At 41.7% G+C, this 23,883-nt stretch overlaps 1 protein-coding gene across 3 annotated transcripts in view; it reads right to left on the bottom strand.

The window, feature by feature from the left end:
* The window catches only part of ccdc142 (coiled-coil domain containing 142), a 38,066-nt gene that overhangs the window by 10,805 nt on the left and 3,378 nt on the right, over positions 1-23,883 (bottom strand). For 2 of the 3 annotated variants that reach the window (XM_051421209.1, XM_051421208.1), the window contains exons 2-9: positions 23,623-23,699; positions 17,775-17,815; positions 16,220-16,265; positions 14,074-14,327; positions 13,547-13,759; positions 9,892-11,198; positions 1,009-1,310; positions 296-382 (exon numbers count right to left, since the gene is read on the bottom strand). In XM_051421209.1, coding sequence (XP_051277169.1) covers positions 296-382; positions 1,009-1,310; positions 9,892-11,198; positions 13,547-13,759; positions 14,074-14,327; positions 16,220-16,265; positions 17,775-17,815; positions 23,623-23,680 — 2,308 coding nt within the window. In that variant the 5' untranslated portion in view covers positions 23,681-23,699. The remainder of the gene's footprint in view (positions 1-295; positions 383-1,008; positions 1,311-9,891; positions 11,199-13,546; positions 13,760-14,073; positions 14,328-16,219; positions 16,266-17,774; positions 17,816-23,622; positions 23,700-23,883) is intronic. The other variant, XM_051421210.1, reaches the window with a different exon arrangement.

Genomic DNA, 23,883 nt, shown 5'->3' on the forward strand with positions numbered 1-23,883 from the left:
CCTCCTGTCTCATCTGTCGTTTCCTTTTGGGTTTTGCTCGGGACACCATTCTTACGATTGGTTCCCCCTTCACTGGACCCCTCCAAGCCCCAATTAGGTTTCCACCTGGCTCTACTCAGCTTTGGACGGATCTGCCATCCTCATAACCAAAACATTCCCATCTCAACCAAGAGATTAAAAAATACTAGAGAATTTGCCTATTAAGTTTACTGTCTCTGTGTCTTGCATTTGCACAACAAGAACATTTTCACAAAGAGTGGTTTGTTTGTGTGTCAGTGTGTATATGTGTACTAACCATAGTCCCACTGAGCATGTGCTGTAATGGCTAAAAGATACAGACTGAAGTCCTCCAGCATGGTTCTCCACTCCTTTGGAAGCAGATCTACAACAAAACCCAGAGATGTCATGTAGTTACTTGTCGCTCTGAAAAACTATTGATTTTAAGCAGCAACTCCAACAATTCACAAACTTGCCATAACAAGAAATGAATACAAACTCTACCAATACCCTTAATATTTTCTTGGATAACAACATGCAAAATGGTGACGTTTTTATAATAACTATCTAGGGAAAATGTTATTTCACAATTATCCTGGTCAACAGAATAAAGTTTCTTTATTATTGCAGAAAACACCAAAATATACTTAAAATGCCACTAAACCATACTTTACCTTACATTGTGTAAACAATTATTTTTATTGCATCACAGATAAGCATCTTATTTCCTTTCTTATAGCCTGAGCAACCTGAGCCTTCAGCCATGATGATAATTTTGTATATGGTCCATCCCTATTACTTAATACTACATTGGTCTTAAGTTAAGCTTCGGTACAAAAAATCTTACTTCATTATATTACAATTACATTTGCGACAAACAAGGTACAATCAGAAGCCTCCGAGAATAAGTGCCTAGCAAGGATTGAGAAGCAGAGACTGGGTGAGTAATTCAACAATCAGTTAATGAAAAACAGATAAACAAATAAATATGTAATGGCTGGTTGTCCTTACCCATCTTTGACGCTTGACTCATCCTGTGTAGGATTTGGAACCTCCTGTGAATGTCTTGGAGGTTGATGCTTCCTGTAGTGTTTCCTGCTTGTGGCACATGCAGCTGCAGTCCCAGGGCTTTGCTGCAAAGAGTCCACAGCAGGTTGCGGTACTGTCCAAACAGATCATCAAACACCAGCGACTGACCGAGGTCCAGCCACTGTACAGAGTGAGGCCAACGAAGACGGTCTGGTTCTACTGTCGTCCCTTCTGCTGCCACAGTCCCCTCTTTCTCTGGGACTTCATCGCTCTGAAAACCTGAGCTGAAGGACACAAACAGTGTGTAGTTATCACATGAGGACCTGTAACTGTCAGTGTGGTCACCTAAAGAGCAGTCTGACTCACAGGAAGTAGGCTGTGAATATAGGTAAAAGCCTGCCATTGGACAACTTTTATTTGAATTCAATTTAATTCAATTCAATTCAGTTTTATTGTATTTATTTGCCAATTCATAACAAAAGTTATCTCATGAAACTTTTCGAATAGGATGGATGGATGGATGGATGGATGGATGGATGAGATAGATAGATAGATAGATAGACTTTATTAATCCCCGAAGGGAAATTGGGTCATCATAGCAGCTAGGTACATTTAAATACAATAAAATACAACAACAGAATAAAATACTGAGGTATAAAAGATAAAAAAGATAGATAAGGTGCAAAGAAGTTGTAGTTGCAAGATGGTGGTAATAGTACTGATGATATAAAGGGTAGTGTTATTGTTAATAACAGTATATAATAATAATAATAATATGTATATATAATATGTACACATATATACGAGATATAATAATAAAATAATAGATACTTGACTATACAAGAAAGATATACATAAAATAAATAATATATTATATATTGTAATATTGTGGATATATAATATAATATATATATATATATATAATATAATACAATATAATAATAATAATTAGGGATCGAGCACTGAAAGTGCAAGACCCTATTGTTCCTCTAGGAATTATTATTATTATACCTTTGGAAGTTCAACCGCATATTTGGCCCCCGCAACATCCTCAAAATGGAATGAAAATTTGCACAAAATTCAAACGTAGCTAAAATATTGATATGACATTGTCCCCGTGCACGGGCACCGCCAAACGTCTAAGCCACGCCCCCCACAATCAGCCCCCAAGACACATAAGGCCCACATGTACGAAAATTGCTACGCATGTGTATCATGATAAAAGAAGCAGAAAAGCCTCTTGGACCCATGCCCAGAAACCCACAGGAAGTCTGATATTTCAATTTTTAATATTCATCATTTTGTGGTCATTTTGACTTTTCGGGCTTGTATTTGAACGAACTCCTCCTAGGGAATTTATCGGATCTGCTTCAAAATTGGTCAGTAGTCAAAACTGTGCTGAATGAACACTGTTCATTTTTGAACTGTACATTGAAGGGCGTGTCCATGGCGTGCCATCAAAGTTGGCCATTTTGAACGAATGTCACACTGTGATGACATTTTTGCATTTCAGGGTTTCTATTTGAACGAACTTGTCCTAGGGAATTTCTGGGATCTGCTTCAAAATTGGTCAGTACAGTCAAAACTGTGCTGAATGAACGATGTTCATTTTTGAACTGTACATTGAAGGGCGTGTCCATGGCGTGCCGTCAAAGTTGGCCATTTTGAAGTCCGTGGTCTTGTATTTGAATAAACAAACTCCTATGGAATTTATCAGATCTGCTTCAAAACTTGACAGTACTCTTGAATAATGTTGCTGATTACAAGTTGTGCTATTTATGACTGTACGTTGAAGGGCGTGTCCGTGGCGTGCCGTCAAAGCTGGCCATTTTGAACGAATGTCACACTGTGATGTCATTTTAGGGCTTCTATTTTAACTAACTCCTCCTACAGGTTTTATTGGATCTACTTCAAAATTGGTCAGTGCAGTCAGTTTTTTTCGTCCAACATTGTGCCCGTGGCGTGGCGTCCCGTGGCATCCAATTTCAAACCTTCACCATGAAAGAGGGATTCGTCATAACTTCTGCGTACATGATCCGACTGCAACGAAACTTCACATGTTTGATAAGAGTCCCGCCCTGAACACGTCTATGCGATAATATTCAGTAATACTCAGAGCGCCACCTAGTGGCAACAGGAAGTATCACGTTTTATATTTTAAGGTGCGTTTAGGCTAATAACTTTTGTATAGTTTGTCACACATTCGTCAAAAAACCTGTATCCACGCGTGTCTCCGGTGAATCTGAAGACTGTCCTAATAATAAACTAATTGAAAGAATTTTGATATTTCTAAAAATAAGCATGTTATAAAATTAGCACTTCCTGTGGATTTTTGTTCAAAAGAGGAAGTGGAGTATTTTTCCACATTGGTATGTCCGATTGACACCAACCTTGGGTCCATAGTTCCCCATGTCTTCCTTAGCCATTGTGCACAATTTCAGGCCATCACCACTAGGTGGCGCTCTTTAAAATGAAGAACTACAGGAAGTATCACGTTTTATGCTTTCATGTTCTACTCCTAGATCCAGCTGAAATTTACTCATAAAATGCAAAACACATTGTTGTTGATATGTGTTGACTGTGGTGAGGGGGCGTGTCTGTGGCGTGGCGATAAATTTTGATGTATCGCCACGAAACACGAATTTGCTTTAACTTGAGTGTACATTGTCCAATTGGCTCCAAACTTCACTTGTCTGATAAGAGTCCCACCCTGAACACATAGTGATAGCACCACCTAGTGGCAACAGGAAGTAAGTGCTGCGTGGCAATTTTGAGCTGATTTACGTGACATTTTCATGTTGTGGTCCGCGCTTGTTACGACGGCACGTGACGTGGCCCGAGCACACCCCGACGGCACGTGACGCTGCCACAGCACGCCCCGACGCGCGCCGGTTGCGAGATCCCGTTCATCGCTGCTTGCAGCTTTAAAAATATAATTATTATTAATATAATAATAATAAATTGTATAAATATGATATATAATATCAACATGGTATATATTAACACATATGATATGAAGTATATGTTCCACAGGTAGGTCTAGACCGTACTCCTTTTGAGTCCCCTTCCTGGTGTTACTGTTTCGAAGTTGCTGTGTGAAACAACCTCTATGTATGTACCTATGTATCTATCTCTATCTCTTAAATCTCTAATTTTACTACATCTGCAACGATAAATGGACTGCACGATAGTGCCTTTCTGGTCTTCAAAGAACTTAAAGCATTTTACACTACATGTCACATTCACCCATTCACTCATATTCATACACTGATGGCAGAGGCTACCATGCAAGGAACAAATTGCTCATCAGAAAGAGAGCCACATTAATTCACACACTTTCATACCCCAATGGCACAGCATCGGGGGCAATTTGGGATTCAGTATCTTACTTGAGGACAGCAGGAGGAGCCGGGGATCGAACCTACCAACCTTCTGATTAGTGGACAACCCACTGTATCTCCTGAGCCACAGCCGCCACATACAGGTATTGAATTGTCTGTGGTTTTAATAAGTCCAGTGAGCTGTTCCACAGATAAAGAATGGGCAGGCTTTACCTCTAGAGCACCAACTATTAAGTTACGTTTTGTCTTTTGTCTTGACATGAACAACAAAAGTTGTGTCACATAGTCAACATATGTATTTTTCTGATTTATGTGGTGTTTTCTTTTGCAGTTCAGAGATGGTTCATAAAGTGATTCTACAGTTTTTAGCTATAGAGCACAACTCAGAATTTCGTTCATTTTAAGAAAAACTGAAATGAATGTGAACTACAAAGCAATTGGATCTCAATCGGATCTCAATTCAATTCAATTCAATTCAATTCAATTCAATTTTATTTGTATAAAATGTGTAATGGATAGCGCCAATTCATAACAGAAGTTATCTCAGGACACTTTTAAAATAGAGCAGGTCTAGACCGAATTCTTTATAACATTATTTACAGAGACCCAACAGTACCACCATGAGCAAGCACTTGGCGACAAGGGCAAGGAAAAACTGCCTGTTAAAAGTCAGAAACCTAGGACAGATCCTCTCGGCTCTAGGTGCGTCTGTCTCGACCAGTTGAGGTGAGAGAGAGAGAGAGAGAGAGAGAGACACAGACAGACAGACAGACAGAGACAGAGAGAGAGACAGACAGACAGAGAGACAGACAGACAGACAGACAGACAGGTGCACAGCAACAACAGTATTGGCAATGGCAATCTAGCAGGACCATGGCAGGAGGCTCCACCAGGATCGATAAGAACCTGCAAGACGAGAAAGCACAAGAACTCCGGGAAAGAAGTGAAGTTAGTAACATGCATTAATGGAACATGAATGAGTGCAGAAAGAGAGAGGAAGAGAGGAGCTCAGTGCACCATGGGAAATCCCCCGATAGTCTAGGCCTATAGCAGCATAACTAAGGGATGGTTCAGGACTCACCTGATCCAGCGCTAACTATAAGCTTTATCAAAGAGGAATGTCTTAAGCCTACTCTTGAATGTGGTGAGGGTGTCTGCCTCCCGAACCACAACTGGAAGCTGGTTCCACAGGAGAGGAGCTTTGTAACTAAAGACTCTGGCTCCTGTTCTACTTTTAGAGTCTATAGGAACCATAAGTAGCCCAGCATTCAGAGAACGTAGTGTTCTAGAGGAGTAATAGGGTACTATGAGCTCTTTAAGATATGAAGGGGCCTGACCATGAAGAGCTTTATAGGTGCGGAGGAGAATTTTAAATTCTATTCTACATTTTACAGGGAGCCAGTGCAGAGAAGCTAGTACAGGAGAGATTTTATCTCTTTTTCTAGTTCCTGTCAGTACTTGTGCTACATCGTTTTGAATTAATTGGAGCGTTTTAATGGACTTATTGGGGAAACCTGATAATAAAGAGTTGCAGTAATCCAGCCTAGAAGTAACAAATGCACGGATGAGTTTTTCTGCATCTGTCTGTGATAGTATGTGTCTAATTTTTGTAATATTACGTAAATGAAAGAAGGCTGTCCTAGAGGTCTGCTTCATGTGGGAATTAAATGACAAATCCTGATCAAAGATAACTCCAAGATTCCTGACAGTGATGCTAGAGGCCAAGGTAATGCCATCTAGAGTAACTATATCTCTAAGATTTATGGGGCCAAGTACAAGAATTTCGTTTTTTTCTGAGTTTAACATCAGAAAATTGCAGCTCATCCAGGATTTTATGTCCTTAAGACATGTTTGTAATTTAGATAATTGATTAATTTCATTGGGCTTGATTGATAGATATAACTGCGTATCATCTGCATAACAGTGAAAGTTAATGGAGTGATTCCTAATAATGTTGCCTAAAGGGAGCATATATAAAGTAAATAGTATTGGTCCAAGTACAGAACCTTGTGGAACTCCATGACTAACTATAGTATTCATTGAAGATTCATCGTTAACATGTACAACCTGCAAACGATCGGATAAATATGACTTAAACCAGCTTAGTGCGGTTCCTTTAATGCCAATTTGATGCTCAAGTCTCTGTAAAAGAATATTATGGTCAATGGTGTCAAATGCAGCACTAAGATCTAATAATACAAGTATAGAGACAAGTCCATTGTCTGAAGCAATCAAAAGGTCATTATTAACTTTAACCAGAGCTGTCTCTGTGCTGTGATGAACTCTAAAACCTGACTGAAAATCCTCAAATAAACTATTGTTATGTAGAAGTCACACAACTCTTTGGCGACTACTTTCTCCAGAATCTTAGAGAGGAAGGGGAGGTTAGAAATCGGTCTATAGTTGGCTAAAATCCCTGGGTCAAGAGTGGTCTTTTTAAGAAGGGGTTTAATTACAGCTACTTTAAAGGACTGTGGTACATATCCTGATAATAAAGAAAGATTAATCATATCCAGCAAAGAAGTGCCAATTAAGGGTACGACTTCTTTAAGCAGCCTAGTTGGGATCGGGTCCAACAGACAGGTTGATGGCTTCGATATAGTAATTATTTAAGTTAACTGATGAAGATCGATAGCAGAAAAACAGTCTACATATATATCTAAGTTTACATTAGTTTAACTTCCTGAACTTGGAGAGCCACTGATAACTGTTGATGGCAGTCGGTGATTAATTTTCTCTCTAATAGTAATAATTTTATTATAGAAGAAGCTCATGAAGTCATTGCTTTTTTCAAGTTTATGGGGATATGTGGCTCAATAGAGTTGTGACTCTCTGTCAGCCTGGCTACAGTGCTGAAGAGGAACCTAGGGTTATTCTTATTTTCTTCTATTCGTGCTAAATAATAGGCTCCTCTGGCGTTACGGAGGACCTTTCTATAAGTTTTAAGATTATCTTGCCAATTTGAGCGATATTCTGATAATTTGGAAGAGAGACATTTTATTTCAGATTTCCTAGCTTTTTGCTTTAATTGGCGGGTTTGGTGGTTGCACCACGGTGCTAGTTTCCTATGTTTTAATAATTTCCTTTTTATAGGAGCGATAGAGTCTAATGTTCTTCGTAGTGAGCCTGCAGCACTATTAGATAGACTATAAGATTATCAATTTTGGAGGGACTAAAGTTATTAAAGGACTCTGTTAAATTCAGACATGGCCTTGAATTAAACACTGAAGGAATCTCCTCCTTAAATTTAGCTACAGCACTGTCAGATAGACATCTGCTGTAGGAAGTTTTGCCTAATGGCTTATAATCTAACAGTTTGAGTTCAAAAGTTATTAAATAATGGTCAGATAGGAAAGGATTATGTGGGAAGACTATTAAATGTTCAATATCAATGCCATATGATAGATCGAGGTCAAGAGTGATTAAAACAATGAGTTGGTTTATTTACACTCTGACAGAACCCAATTGAGTCTATTAATGATATAAATGCATTACTAAGGCTGTCATTGTCAGCATCCACATGAATATTAAAATCACCTACAATAATTACTTTATCTGATTTAAGGACTAAACTTGATAGAAACTCTGAGAATTCAGATATAAAATCAGAGTACGGTCCAGGAGCGCGGTACACTATAACAAACAGAACTGGCTGCAGTGTTTTCCAGGATGGGTGAGAAAGACTAAGAACAAGGCTTTCAAATGAATTATAATTTAGTTTAGGTTTAGGGTCCATTAAAACGCTCGAATCATATATGGCTGCTACTCCACCTCCTCGGCCTGTGCCTCGAGGAATGTGAGTATTAATATGACTGGGGGGGTGGATTCATTTAGGCTAACATACTCCTCCTGGGACAACCAGGTCTCAGTAAGACAAAGTAAATCAATATCATAGTCTGATATTAATTAATTCACTAAAACAGCTTTAGAGGACAGAGACCTGATATTTAACAGTCCACATTTCATACTCTTATTTTGTGCTAATGAGGAGTTAGTTTTCATTTTTATTAGATCTTTATGTTGAACTCCTCTCCTATTTCTTTAAATAATTTAGGTGGTCGGGGGACAGACACAGTCTCTATGGGGTTTTGGGTGGGTGACTGTTCTAAAGAAAGCGCAGAGAAGTGTGTAAGACAGCAGCTCTGCTTCCTGGTCCCAACTCTGGACTGTTTTAATGTATCAATGTGGACACAGTGGATATATCAATACCAAGTATATACGTAATCAGGTTAAAATCATATCTAGATACAACCTGGATACGAGACACGTTTTAATGCAAGGTGTAAAGAGAGTCATAGTCTTTGTGGTCATGCATTTTGCACTGCATTTGGACTGTTGGCACTGATTCTCTGGGTTACAGTTGGGTATTGTTCAAAATATTTTTGATACTAATACCTTGACTTTAATAACAGTTCCTGAACGTTCTGAAAGTTCAGTGAGCCTTGGCTCCCAAGGACCCTGCCTCAGGTTCACCGCTTTTCCTTTCTTGGACCACTTTTGATAGACAGACCACTGCAGACCATTTTTCCTGCTCCTAACACATCAACTTGAGGACAAAATGGTCACATGCTGCTTAATATCCTACCCACGTTATTCACTTCACCTGTCAGTGCTCATAATGTTATGGTTGATTGGTGTATATCTGGTGAGGTGAGGATGTGCTGAGGTTTCCATCCCAATTGACAATGAGGTGAACAGACTCACAGATGAGCAGATACAGGTTAGCTGCACTGGCTAGCTAACAAGCAGCACAAAGTTCACTAATTGTTTGTGTGTATATATAAACAGAAAAAATGCTGCACGCTTCTTGGCGCACTGACAAGTTTTGCTCCATTGGTATCGAAATTTGATACCGTTGCTGAGGCATTTTTCAATACTAGTAGTATGGATGCAATTCGGTCAGTGCCATAAAAGTATTGACGTAAGTGACCCAGCCCTACTCTGGGCTAAAAGGATGCAGAAAGTATCATTTGGGCAATAGAATGGGGTAATGGGGTACATTTCAGATTCTCTCCTTGATGGAGATAGAAATGATGGAAGTAAATGGTAAATGGACCTGTACTTGTATAGCGCCTTTCTAGTCTTCCAACAACTCAAAGCGCTTTTACACTACATGCTACATTCGCCCTTTCACACAGTGATGGCAAAGAAAGGAAACTAACTCATTCATACACATTCACACACCAATGCACAGCATCGGGAGCAATTCGGGGTTCAGTATCTTGCTCAAGGACACTTCGACATGTGGCTGGAAGAGCCGGGGATCGAATCAACAACCTTCCGATTAGGGGACGACCCGCTCTTCCTCTGAGCCACAGCCGCCCACAAGTAGTTGTGCAAAGAATTAAAAAAATACTTTACTATGTGAAGTGGAGTTACAAATATGTCTAATTCTGTCGTCAGAAAAGGTGGTTTCAGACAATCTGATAAGCATTTGATCAAAGCATTATGAGACCTTGGATGTCTAGCAACAGTGAATAAACAATCAACACAACAGACAGTGGCTGGTTAATCTTTACATTACCTGACAGTGGCTTCTGGCCTGGTTATTATTTCTAGTTCAGCCCATTCCTGCTGAGTTCCGTCCATAGGTTGGTTCTTGTTCAGTTCTGTACTAAGTCTATTCAATACCACTGAATCAGCTGTATTTATGCTTGGAGCAGTTAAAGTCATTGGGTCAGTCTTTACACTTGGTAATAGCACATTAGTTTTTGTATTTGGGGGCAGGTGCTCAGTTGGTGTAGGTGTATGTGATGCCAGTGGAGCAAGCAGGTCAGTGGAGGAAACCAGCAGCTGAAAAAGTAGCTCTGCCGAGGAATGATCCTGTTGATAAACCCTTGACAGAGGCAGGGCTGAGAGATGGTGGAAGGTGGATGAAGGGGGTGAAGTGGTCTGCAGGGGTTTACAGTCTTCTAAACGGTTCTGTCTTTTTACATTTGGTTGTACTGAGACTAATGCTTCTACACTGGTCTTGGCTATTCCAGTCTGGGATATGTATGTTTGGCACTGGCTCGTTTGGTCTGTATTTGAGCCCTCTGTTCTATGTTGCTTGGCTAATACAGGATGGTGGATTTCCAAGATTGTGCTGTCCGGATGAGGATCAGGGATGTAAACAGGAGGAGTTTTATGGCAGTTTTGACAAGGTGATGGCTGCAACGGGGGGTGATTATTCGTAGAAAACAGAGGAGAGGAGATAAGGTAAGCATGCTGCAGTTGTTGCCAGGTCCACTCAGATCTCAGTGCAGAGGTCCCACAGCTATCAGAACATGTGTAGGCCTTGTAGTTTGTGTGGTCTTGACAAATGTGACAGCTCTGGTCAGAAGCCCAGCTGTTCAGCTGCTTGGCTGCTGTCTCTGCATGATGAGCTGCTAAAATCATCATCAGCTCTTTGACTGAGAAGGCAGCAGGGTGATGCCTTTTGCTGTTTGGAAGACCAGAATCCAGTGTAGAATAATGTGCCTGTTGCAACACTGCAGTCCTTAGCTGGGTGGTGCTGTGCTGTGCTCTCTCCCACACTGCCTGGTTATACAGCTCTGCACCTGCTAAAATATCCTCCAGGACTTCTCTTGGTACAGAGTCTAATTCAGTCTGGGCTACAGCAGATAGAATGACATACACATAATGCTCCATCAAAACCAGTGCCTGCAGACCAAGTAAATCCAGATTATGTTTCATTTCCACCAGCATCCCTGTCTGCTGGACCAGAGCAGGTCTCAAATAGTGGTCAGACTGGACTTTGGAGAACAGACAAGACCAGTGGTTGAGATGGACCCGGAGCTCCTGGCTCAGAGAGCAAAGACCAAGCCTGAAAGAAGACCAGGTGGACAGGGTCTGAAAAGGAGAGGAGAATGCTTATGTTTGTGAATAAGCATCACTTCAGGTGTCTCTATACAAGCACTTACCTACCTGACTTTCAGCACAGATACAAACATTACTACTTTGAGAAATGCAAACATATTTTATAAAACTCTTTTCTTTTCTCACTGGGAATAATGCTGCATTCACATGGATACAGGCAGACAGACAGCAGATTCTGAACAGCGTGGGAAAACAATCAAACTGTCCGACGGAAAGGCAGGGCTTTAGTTAAAATATTTAAATTCCATCCAGTCGTTCCAGAAAAATTGTTTTTTTGTGATTGTTGCGGACAAAAATCCTTGATTATGCGGCGCGTTTTCAAAAAAAATGCGATGGAATATGCGGGATATTTGCAAAAATTGCGGGAACTTGCAAAAATTGCGGGAACTTGCAAAAATTGCGGGAACTTGCAAAAACTGCGGTTTGATGAAAAAGAGAAAAAAAATTGATTCCCCAACACCCTGTTCTCACTAGGGTACTACCTAAATGTAAAGAGTCATTTCTTATTACTTCCTATGATAAGCAAGCATACATACGGGCGGCTGTGGCTCAGAGGCAGAGCAGGTCTTTCCTTAATCGGAATTGTGGGTTCGATCCCCGGCTCCTGGGGCCACATATCGAAGTATCCTTGAGCAAGATACTGAACCCCGAATTGCTCCCGATGCCGTGCATCGGTGTGTGAATGTGTGTGAATGTTAGTTTCTGTTCGATGGGCTTTGCCATCACTGAGTGAATGTGTGTGAAAGGGTGAATGTGGCACGTAGTGTAAAAGCGCTCCATTTACATCACAGAAAGTGCTGGGAATATTTAAGTTGTCATCTTGTTTTATTTCAGACCTTAATAAACACATGACTCAAACTTACAAAACATTGATGAGTCAAACAAGTTTTGTAGCTTTACAAAAGGAATATGCTACAACTTCTGTAAAAATGAATAAATAAAATATAAAAAATAAAAATGTGTGCTTCCTGTTTACAGAGGTAGTTATACAAAACAGACATCTTCTGTTAAAATAGGTTCTTCCAATGCACAAAGTGCAATCTCTTACTGTAACGTAAATTTACATACTACTAATATGCTTACAACTGTAAGGTTTTCATCGCGGGGTTTGCAGCTTTTCGATGATGTTCACGTCGCGTAATTACGTGACTTCATAACATTCCCATGGCAACAGGGGAAAATGGCTGCTCTTGTGTGAAGTAAACAACATTTTTCAACTTTCTGCTAAAATATATGCGACTTTTTTGCAACGAAAATGCGGGGATTATGAAATCATGCAAGCCCCGCGTATTTTGCGCGGAAATCGGCAATTTATGCTGCGAAAGTGCGGCGTATTTGAAAAAATGCGGCCCCCACATAAATATGCGGACTTTGGCTGATTATGCATTGAATTATACGATCGCATAATCACGTTTTTCTGGAGGGACTGTCCATCTAACGTTACAGTTACCGATATTCTCTGACGTCCTGTTCTCATCCACTACACAACTCTAAATCTATCTGGTCAAAAAGGCTTATAAGGCTGAGCATACATTTGATGTCAGCTTTCTCATAGCATCTAGGGGTGGCAATGGTCAGTGCACCACCAGACCGAAATATCTGGATTGCCATGAAATTCTGTATGCCGCCGTGCAGTGTGCCGCTGTGAAACTTCAGGAGAGAGAATGTACGTAATTTGCTGCTGGAAAATGTATATATATGCATGATGCCTTCGTGCCACATCTGTGGAAGTTGAAGTAATGCTCACAACAGCTTGACATGACATCTGATGGTGTTGCCCAGAAGTGTCATTCATAACTGCAAATACCTCAACCTGTCCTTTTACCATAGTCACAGCAACTACACAATAAAAAAAATCTCTCTAACTTTTAGGGCTGCCCCCTAATAGTCCACTAAACCATTGGTCATTGAGAAGAGTCTTAGTCGACCCACTTTTCATTAGTCAAATAGTCACAGAAAAAAAAAAAGTGTCAGGCTCAGTTCCGGAGCTTCACTGGGAGGAAAGTATCAGGGGACTTTAGTTCAACAACAAAAAAATATATAAATATATACTTTCAATGGTTGCAACACAGGCCTTTTCTCTTGTAACACAGTATCTACCCGGACTGGTATGGCTTAAATAACAGGGGCAGGTCTGTTTACACTACTAGCATAGGAGCTAGCATAGGAGAATGAGCATGAGAACTGGAGCCCGGCAAGCGCGCAACAGAAACAGACACATTTTGAGAGTAGCTGGTGAGCTTATGAAAGCTGCAAGGAGCTGTAAAGTTGGTTACAGAAACTTTTAAACAGTTTGAGAAACTCGTGCAGTTTTGCCTCACCTGGTGTGGTTTCTTCAAATAATCCTCCAGCAGGTGGCTCACTCTGGATACGTATACTGCTGTTAGACGAGCCCTCCTGGTGTACTCGTGTATGAAGAGCAGCAGGGATCGCTGCTCAAGGAGCCTCCACAGAGCTCTGTAGTTCCCCTGTACAAAGGGGGAGGACGGTAGGAGGAGAACACTGCCTTCTGCTGTGAGGCCTCGAACACACACCTGATGGGCGAGGAAGAGAGGATATTTTTTTTCCAGTGATCAGGACAGCTCACATTATGACACTGGATCTTCTCTCTGTTTTTCCAAAGTTTTAATTAATATAGAGTTCTTATTTGAAAAGCAATAATATAACTAATCTTAATCATATATTTATCTTCTCATTTTTAACAATTATTTATACAATTTGTCTCCTCTGTCTCCAACGAGCAGTTCTCTCCAAGAGTTTTCTTGGTCTTCCAGATCTCATATTGACTGCCACAGTTCTTGTTTCATTACACCTTAAATCCAGCTTCTCTGTAATCCCAGAAACTCACCTGGGCTGATTGCACCTGTGCCCCACCAACCAGCTGCCACTGGCGTGCAACAGTCAGAAGAGCTTGTTGGAGATGTAGGAGACGTGCAGAGGACCGGGACACCAGGTTATGAGCGACGACAAAATGTCCCTCTTCCTCTTCTTCATCTTGACTGCGGTCATGGAACAACCACTTCAGACTGGGATTTAAGGTGCTTCTGAGTAAAGTCTCAGCTCGCTGCAAGGAACGGGAGATGGACCTCTGTGACCAGGAACCTAGAGGGACACACATCCAAGCAAACGAGAGTGAGTGAGTTAGAGGAACAGTTATCTGCAATGTCAATACACATTTTCAACAGTTAAAAAAAAAAAAAACAACCTGCAGGAAAAATAGGTGACATTCTTGGGTATGCATATTTCGTACCGACCAAAGTTAAAGGTTCCATATGTAAGATTCTGAAGTATTTACAATCAGATTTATTGCAATTTTGTGGAACGGGTTGGAACGTGACTTAAAAAAAATTAGACCTTCCCTGATTTTCTCTTGATTTATATGGGTTTCTATGTAGTAATGCGGGTCGGATTGTCAGTGAAAATCCAAAGGATGTGATGTTTCTGCACATTCCAGAGTGCCTTCTCTCCCCACTTGCCTACAGTGTCAACAGTGAGCAACACTAGATAACATTAGCAAATAAATAGAGTCCGCTAATGTCAACAAGTGACTGACATCCACCACAACACAGAGTCCAACACAAAGTTAAAGCTAGGATTAAGGCAAAGCTTGTGAAATATATTGTGGTTTTAGCTGGGTAATGTTAGCTTGCTGGCTAACGCGGAATTGCTAGACAGCTAATGGAAATGGTAAATGGATGGTAAATGGACTTGTACTTGTATAGCGCCTTTCTAGTCTTTCGGCCACTCAAAGCGATTTTACACGGCATTCACACACATTCACTCAGTGATGGCAAAGCACATTCATACACATTTACACACCGATGCACATCAATGCAGGGTTCAGTATCTTGCTCAAGGATACTTCAACACGTGGTGGGAGGAGCCAGGGATCGAACCAACAACCCTCCGATTAGTGGACGACCCGCTCTGCCACTGAGCCACTTAGCAAAATACTGTCAGCTTGCTTCATCAACACTCTAGGGGCTGACTGGGCTGGCTTGCCATTTACGGGTTATTTTATAGGCTGGTGTTTGCAGGGCGGCTGGCAGCAAGGTTGCCACCTTCAACATGGAAAAAAATGCAACATCTTGGCAACGGTTTCATGCTGCGGGAAACACAAATCAAGCAGGGGCCTAGGGGTCCTTCCCCATGAGATTTTGAGTGTCAGACATGTCATTCTTTGTGCATTCTAATGAAAAAGGAAATAAAGAGCTGATAGAGTAAGACACAGTTGCATCAATTATATGAAGGATCGCTGTTTGTAGCATGGAGTCAATGGTCCAAATAATATATAGGAACATTTCAGATGATTGTCATTTATTTTCCAGCGTTCAGTCTAGTGTATGTCACTTTTGGCTGGTGCCGAGCGTGAGCAACAGGACGCTGACTGCAGTTAACTTAATGGCCACTTAATGGTATCACTATTAACAACAGTTTTCTGAAAGTTAGATATAGAAACTTTAAATATTGTTTCTTTCTTGAAAAAACCTGCAATAAAAGATCGGTTAGTTTACTGCAGTGTAAAAAAAGCCAACCTGCAACTACAGTAAGTTGGCTTTTAAAAGTCACGCTTTATAAAATGGAGCTGCTGTTTAAAGAGATGCTGTTTAAAGAGATTTTAAAAAAGTAATCGTGCATGGGGGTGAAACAGCTCCAGAAAGAAATTTGGGTTTTAAGAGAGGCATTTTGGTTTCTATTTGTGAAGTTTATTTTGCTGTGATATTTTGCAGTGTGATGGACATCTGACGTCATCTGATTTGTATAATTTCCAGTTAGTATTAAGCTTCGAAGTATTTTTATTTTTTTGTATACCAACCTCTAAAACAGTATACAATGACAATTAGTATGTAGTACATAATGTGTGGAATTAGTATGTAGAAAGGATTTGGGATAGAACTTATGTGGTCAGTGCTGCTGGCTGACAAGAGTGTGTGGTTTTCATGCTGCAGTGTTGTACAGGCTTTATCTGCTGCTGTCACATGTAGACACTGTACCATCAGTGGACACATCCTCTGTCACCAAGCAGGAACTGCATTTCCTCTGAAAGACAAACAGAGAAAATTAATTAATTGTTATTGTGCGACACTTTGTGACAGTTGCTGGGCCTGTGCAATAAACAAGAGCAACATGTATTGTCAATAGATATTTCATTATTGGCAATAAGAAAACTGTTCAGTTGTCTCACTTAAATGCATGAAATTCATACCGGTCTCATAAATATCATATCCTTTGTTAGAGCGTGTTATGAGTGAATCATATGTGAGTATGCAGCATGTTGTCAGTCATGTCCTACATTTTACATCTCGAGAAACAACACACAGGCAGTCCACAATGGAGAACTCTTCAGTAACAATGCCAAAACATTAACAGTATTACCTGTGTGCCTTGAAACATGAAGTGGGTACCAGCAGCATAACATATTTGTATTTGTGACTGGCCCCGATGCAAATATTTTTCTTTTCCCCTACCACCCCCCGCCCCAAAAAGCACACTTGTGTACAAGTAGTATAGACACACAAAAACTCTGCAACTGCAAACCTTTGATCAGCACCACAGACAGCTGCTGTTCTCTAAAAAGGGCTGACCCACGAACACAAGGCATACATTTTCACCTGGTCTACTAAAAATAGATCATTAATAATTATCGATAGTGACTTGAATGAAACATTTTAGTGTATACACTTTTCCTTGGTAGATAATGAGGAAGTGCTTGGCCACATAGAGAAAATGCAAAATTCTCTACACCAGCTAGTCTCTAACTTAGTATGTCTTCTGTTTGATGCTGGGCAGGTAGTGTACACTGGATTCATCAGAGCTTTTTCACTGAGAACAACAAGCTGCCTGCTGCTGTACACAATAGGGATGGAGAGATTCACCGATTTGAATCGGTGGTCCGAGACAGACGTCTGCGATGCGAGTGCACCGGTAGCTTCAGTGTGCATCGGATACAACTGCCGGCTAAATGCGCAATGTATCTCTCTTTGCGTGTCTGCATCGGTAAAACCCAGGGTTACATCGATTATTACATAGTTTATCTCCTCTGCACGCGTGTTTTCGAGGCGCCTTGAACGCACCATCACTATCTTTTTGCATGGCGTCGCAGACGCAGTTAGTAAACAACAGGTGAAGAGGAGATATAAGCGTACCTTGGATGACACACAAGTCCAAAGACCACAGTGTGAGTGATGTTTACAGTTGCTCAATAGTTAAATTTTTTACACTTAAATTTGTAAGCAGTTGCAATTGTTCTGTTATATTGTTGAATAAATCTCAATGATTTCTGCTTTCACTGCTCAGTTAGCCAACTAAAAGAGTGTCAGCTCAAGCACATCAGTCTGGCAGGCAGTAGTATGGGCATTGCACTATGATGAAGTTATTTGCACAATGCACATTGTTGATGTTGGGAAGTGTTATAAGTGTTTTGTAAAACATTGTGGGGCTACATCGTACAAACAACAGTTGGAACAACTGTTTTAGTGTAATGAAGAGTAAATAAAATCAAAATTTGTACTTTCAGGTTTGGACAAAAAAAAACAAAAAAAACCTTACCTGCTCCTTTTCTGTGCGGAATGACTCAAAATTGTCACAGTCTGAAAGAGAGGGACACACAAAACCCACAATAATCAGACAATAGCTAAAACAAAGAAAACATCAACATCACACTGTCACCACCTCTGGCCCCTTTCCCCTACAAAGAAACAACATGGGGATCTGGAACCTTAAGAAGACAGAGACTGGTTCTTGTTTTATTTTCCACAGTTCCTAAAGAACCATGAAGGTGATGAAATGTAATAAATAAAGGTTAGGAAAAAAAAAAAATAACTGAAGAGATGCTTTTGAAAGGTCCTACGACTCCTTTAACTCCTTTAGCTTTTAGTTCTCCTGGAGCATTAGGTCACCACTAAAGATATTAGGCTTGTTGGAGATGAAATGAAACTCGTCTGGAAAGAAAAACATTTAGGATTTTCTATAAAACATGGTCAAAACTAAGAACCAATTAGCAACAGCCAGGTGTTTCCAATCATGCCCTAGGCCTTGCAGTCGGTGGGAGCAACTGCAGCGTCTGGCTCTTAAAACTGTGGCTCGATGCCCTCATGTGCATAACATCAGAGCAAGTCAGCATCAAGTGGGACACAAATCTAAAGGGCATGCATTGTGTGGCGATCACCGGTGATCGATTATGTGCATGCCCGGCTGTTCTCGCATGAGCCTATTCATAGCAGCCCATTTGACATGAAATAGTAGGGTAGACACAGATGTAACCAATAATATTAATTAAGTTCATGTTCCATTTAGTGTAGCAGAGCCTTTCCAGTGGGCCATCATGTAGGACCCTGGTTTCATTTGACCTGAATAGAACAGAACCAAATAATACTATTTCATGTCAAAATGACTGCTTTGAAAAAGGCCAATTTTGCCAATCATCACAGTAATCTAAATAATCCGGTTAAGAACCATGAGTCAAATACAAATCCCACCACACAAGCTCTTCTGATCTTCTAATTTTTAGGCTGTCAAAACTGAATAATCTCACATAACACCTAACACTTCCCACTAACAGGCTACACAGCAGAGTCGGAAGCACCAAAGAGATTATTAGAGTTAGAGTTTATTTTAAACGTTTACTGAAGCGTCCTCTAAAGTCAGGGCACCAGAACTACTCTTCTGGTTCTATATTGATTTCCTGATTTTTTTGGGAGGCTTTCCAATGCTCGAAAACTCATGATACACACATCAGTTGTGGTGAAAAAATTTGTATTTTCTAGGGGTCCACTATGAGCATGGCCCCTCAGGGGCCCATAAACTGTACCACCCGGGGCCCCTTTCACTGATATGCATAAAAATCGGCACACGCATATCCAGACGAACAAAAAATCCAGTGGACACCATATCCCAAACCCAACAGGAAGTCGGCCATTTTGATTAAGCGGTCATTTCTGGCGATTTACACACTTGTATTTGAACGAACTCCTCCTAGGGAACTGATCGGATCGACTTTAGATTTGGACACAGCCATCTAAAGACATTCACGATTAAAAGTTGTGCTATATTTGTTAAAGGGCGTGTCTGTGGCATGGCATCAAATTTTTATGAACCGCCAGAACACACGATCAGCTTTTGTGTTAACATTTGAACACTTTTTGGGGGGCTAAACATGCAAACTCATGAAACTTTGCACAAAATTCAGTCGTAGCAAACGCTAACGGTCTTGGTCCCGTAGAAGGGTGTCGCAAAATGGCTTAGCCACACCCCCCAATATCAGACCCCAAGACAAGTATGTCGGTCATACCTGCCTTGGGCGGCTGTGGCTCAGAGGCAGAGCGGGTCATCCACTAATCGGAAGGTTGTTGGTTCGATCCCCGGCTCCTCCCGCCACATGTCGAAGTATCCTTGAGCAAGATACTGAACCCCAAATTGCTCCAGATGCTGTGCATCGGTGTGTGAATGTGTATGAATGAGTTAGTTTCTGTTCGATGGACTTTGCCATCACTGAGTGAATGTGTGTGAAAGGGTGAATGTGGCACGTAGTGTAAAAGCGCTTTGAGTAGTCGGAAGACTAGAAAGGTGCTGTACAAGTACAGGTCCATTTACCATTTACCATGTACGAAAATTGGTACGCATGTGTATCATGATGGGATAAGCCAAAAAGCCTCTTGGGCCTATAACCCAAACACAACATGAAGTCGGTCATTTTGAATTTCGTGGTAATTTCCAGTACAGTTAAAAAATTTTAACGGCTTGTCCGTGGCGTGCCGTCAAAGTCGGCCATTTTGAATCAAATGTCAAACTGTGTCGCATTTCTGATAATTTCAGGGCTTCTATTTTAACAAACTCCTCCAAGTGAATTTATCAGAACAACTTTAGAATTGGTGAGTACAATCCGGAGAAGTTCAGGATGTTACATTTGTTAATTCGGTTAAACGGCGTGCCTTCAAAAATCAGCCTTGACATGACAATGGAAACCCTAACCCTACTGCTAAACCTAACTGCAGTGCAGATTCTCCATTTGCAGCCAAACTTCACAAGTTTGTTAAGAGCCCTGGCCTAAACACATCTACGTGCCAATGTTCATGTTACACTTGCACATGATGTGGTTGCAGCACACCCCGAGTTGTGTGGAGTGCGAGGGCCCGATGATCACTGCTTGCAGTTTTAACTACTATTATTATTGTTCATAGTCCCCCATCGTTGTGGCTGTTGTCGTTGTCATCATCTTCTACTTCATGTTCATCATCATCATCATCATATGTCATTTCTATTAGTATTGTTGTTGCTGTGCACCTTTGTCTCTGTCTTTGTCCTTCTCTCTTTACCCCTCTACCCCCCTCCCTCTCTCTTTAACCCCAACTGGTCAAGGCAGACAGCCTAGAGCTGTGTCCAAGGTTTCTGCCTCTTAAAAGGAAGTTTTTCCTTGCCGCCATTGCCAAGTGCTTGCTCGTGGTGGGAACTGTTAGGTACAGTCTAGACCTACTCTATTTGAAAAGTGTCCTAAACAAATAAAACTGAATTGAATTGAATGCAGTCTTATGTAGAAAATACCCTACTTCTGATTTGATTTATTCAAGATTCAAGATTCAAGATTCAAGAAGCTTTATTGATCCCAAGGGAAATTACTGTGCAACAGTTTCAATACAAAGGTGGTAAAGTAAGGTACTACAGGGTTAGAGTAAAAATAAGCTAACATAAAATTAAATTAAATTAAATTAAATTAAATTAAATTAAAATAAAGGCTAACAAAAAAAATCAAACAATTAACTAAATGCAACAAAATGCAAGCACTTACAGGTAACATAAGTAGAAAAGAAGAAAACAAGTAACTAAATGTGACAAAGTGCAACAAAAATTGTGGTTAAACGTAGGTACAGTATATACAACAATATGCACCGTGCAGTTTAGCAGCATAAATTGAAATAAAATAAGTACAAACTAACTAAGTGATAAGAAGCAATTGGATAAAGTGGTAACAGTGGTAAAAGTGATAAAAATTGTAGCAGCATAAATTAACTATGGTACAGTACAACTAAATAAAGTGATGAAGTGAAAATTGTGTAAAAAATGGTAAAGTGACATTTGCTGCCCCAGCACACAACAGCAAAGAAGATGGCACTGGCTACCACCGACTGTCAGAACATCCTCAGCATGATGTTACATACGTTGAATGACCGGAGCCTCCTCAGGAAATAGAGTCGACTCTGGCCCTTCTTGTAAACAGCCTCAGTGTTCTTGGCCCTGTCCAGTTTGTTATCCAGGTGTACTCCCAGGTATTTGTAATCCTGGACAACATCCACAGTCACACCGTTGATGGAGATGGGTGTGGGGGTAGATTTCCTCCTGCGGAAATCCACCACCAGCTCCTTAGTCTTGGTGGAGTTGAGATGCAGATGGTTAGTTGGCCACCACTCAACGAAGGAGTCCACAACGCCCCTGTACTCCTCCTCCTTCCCCTCACTGACACAGCCAACAATTGCAGAGTCGTCCGCAAACTTCTGCAGGTGGCAGGACTCAGGTGAGACGTCAGCGCCACCGGTCTGTAGTCGTTGGAGGAGCTGGGACGCGCCTTCTTCGGTACTGGTACCAGGCAGGATGTCTTCCACATCACAGGGACCCTCTCCAGACTCAGGTTGAAGATGTGCTGCAGGACTCCACTCAGTTTGGTTGCACATGTTTTGAGGGCCCTTGGGCTGACACCGTCGGGACCTGCTGCCTTGCCTGGGTGGAGTCTGCACAGCTCCTTCCTCACCTGCTCTGCAGTGAAGGTCTGTGCCATGTGTGTTGATGGGGGTGGGGAGAGGTGATAGTGGGGGGAGAGAACAGGTAGGGCACAGTCAGGAAGGACCGGAGGGGGAGGGGGGGCAGCAGGGCTGGTGGTTTGGAGGTGGATTTTTGTAGAGGAGCTGGGGGAGGGGTAGTCCGGGGCCCTCATCAAATCTGTTGAAAAACAGATTCAGCTCGTTGGCTCGTTCAGTACCACCTCCTATTGTCTGGCTGCCAGATGGTATGTAGCCAGTGATGCTCCTCATGCCGCTCCACATGTCTTTCAAGTTGTTCTGCTGGAGTTTGTGCTCCAGGTTCCTCCTGTAGCTGTCTTTACCCTGTTTGATCTTCTCCTTAAGCTCCCTCTGAACCTGCCTCATCTGCTCCCTGTCCCCATCTCTGAAGGCCCTCTTCTTCTCATTCAGCAGGACTTTGATGTCTCTGGTGACCTACGGCTTGTTATTGGGGAAACAGCGTACAGTCACTGTAGGAACAACACTGTCCACACAGAAGTTGATGTACCCCGTTATGCAGTCCGTGAGATCATCATGGTCCTCTCCATGCGAATCACAGAGCAACTCCCAGTCTGTTAGTTCAAAGCAGCCCCGCAAAGCTTCATCGGTCTCCTGTGACCATCTCCTCACAGTCCTGGTGGTCACAGGAAGCCGCTGGACTTGGGGCTTATACAGGGGCTGCAGGTGGATGAGGTTATGGTCTGATCTTCCAAGTGGAGGAAGGGCAGTGGAGCTGTAAGCCTCCTTAACATTGGCATACAGCAGGTCCAGTGTCTTGTTTTCCCTGGTGGGACAGTCCACAAACTGCTTGAAAGTGGGCAGTGTTGCAGCCAGAGTGATGTGATAGAAGTCCCCTGATATCGCAATTAATGTGTCTGGGTGCCGTGTCTGGAGTCCCGCCACGACGGTGTGGATGACGTCACTCGCACGCACCGCGTTTGTAAACAATGTAAACAACCAGGATGATCACGTGTGAGAACTCCCTTGGCAGATAATATGGCCGCAGACTCACGGCAAGCAGTTCAATGTCCGGGCTGCACACAAGCTCCTTTACAGTAACGTGACCATGACACCATTTGTTGTTAATAAGAATAGCAAGTCCCCCAAGGGAGAGATGCTTTATATCTCCGCTTCTTTTCCCGGTGTTTATGTCCAGCCTTACATCCCCTGTACTTCCTGCTCAGTTCTCTGGGGATTTCAGGCCTCTCCCGCATCAACGCCAATGGTTGTAGCGACAACAGCTGATCTCGGGTGTAAACAATAGACCCACCGCATTGTTGAGCCCAGACGGAGACGCGGTCGGGAAAAATTGTCCCAAGAATGAGACACACGGACAAAAAACATGGAAAAAAGTTCCCAAACATAGTTGGCTAAGGTTAGCACAACAACTAATTATCACAGTAAACAGTTTCCTAATGAGTTTATGGTCTCAATCTCTATTTTCAGTCTTCTTCCCTATAGCATGATGTTCATTTAGAAAATTATGGTCCCATTTAAAGTAAAACAGACAATGAAGCAAGCTGTGTGGTGGGGGGGGTGGTGTGTGTGTGTGTGTGTGTGTGTGTGTGTGTGTGTGTGTGTGTGTGTGTGTGTGTGTGTGTGTGTGTGTGTGTGTGCAAGCACATCACCTGCTGTCGGACCAGACTCTGCAGCAGGGTCTTTCAGAGTCTCTGGGTTGTGATCCATCCCAGACAATGCAGCAGAGCTGTGAACAGACATAATACATTAATACTGTTCCACGGTGTCTGTGATAGAGCAATTCAGCAAAATGTCACAGCTGGACATTCTGCCTAAAATACTACTACTACTACTACCACTACTGGTACTGCTGCTACTACTACTACTACTATTATTATTATTATTATTATTATTATTATTAGGGCCCGAGC

This window comes from Dicentrarchus labrax, unplaced genomic scaffold (assembly GCF_905237075.1).
Source record: "Dicentrarchus labrax unplaced genomic scaffold, dlabrax2021, whole genome shotgun sequence".
NCBI lineage: Eukaryota > Metazoa > Chordata > Actinopteri > Moronidae > Dicentrarchus > Dicentrarchus labrax.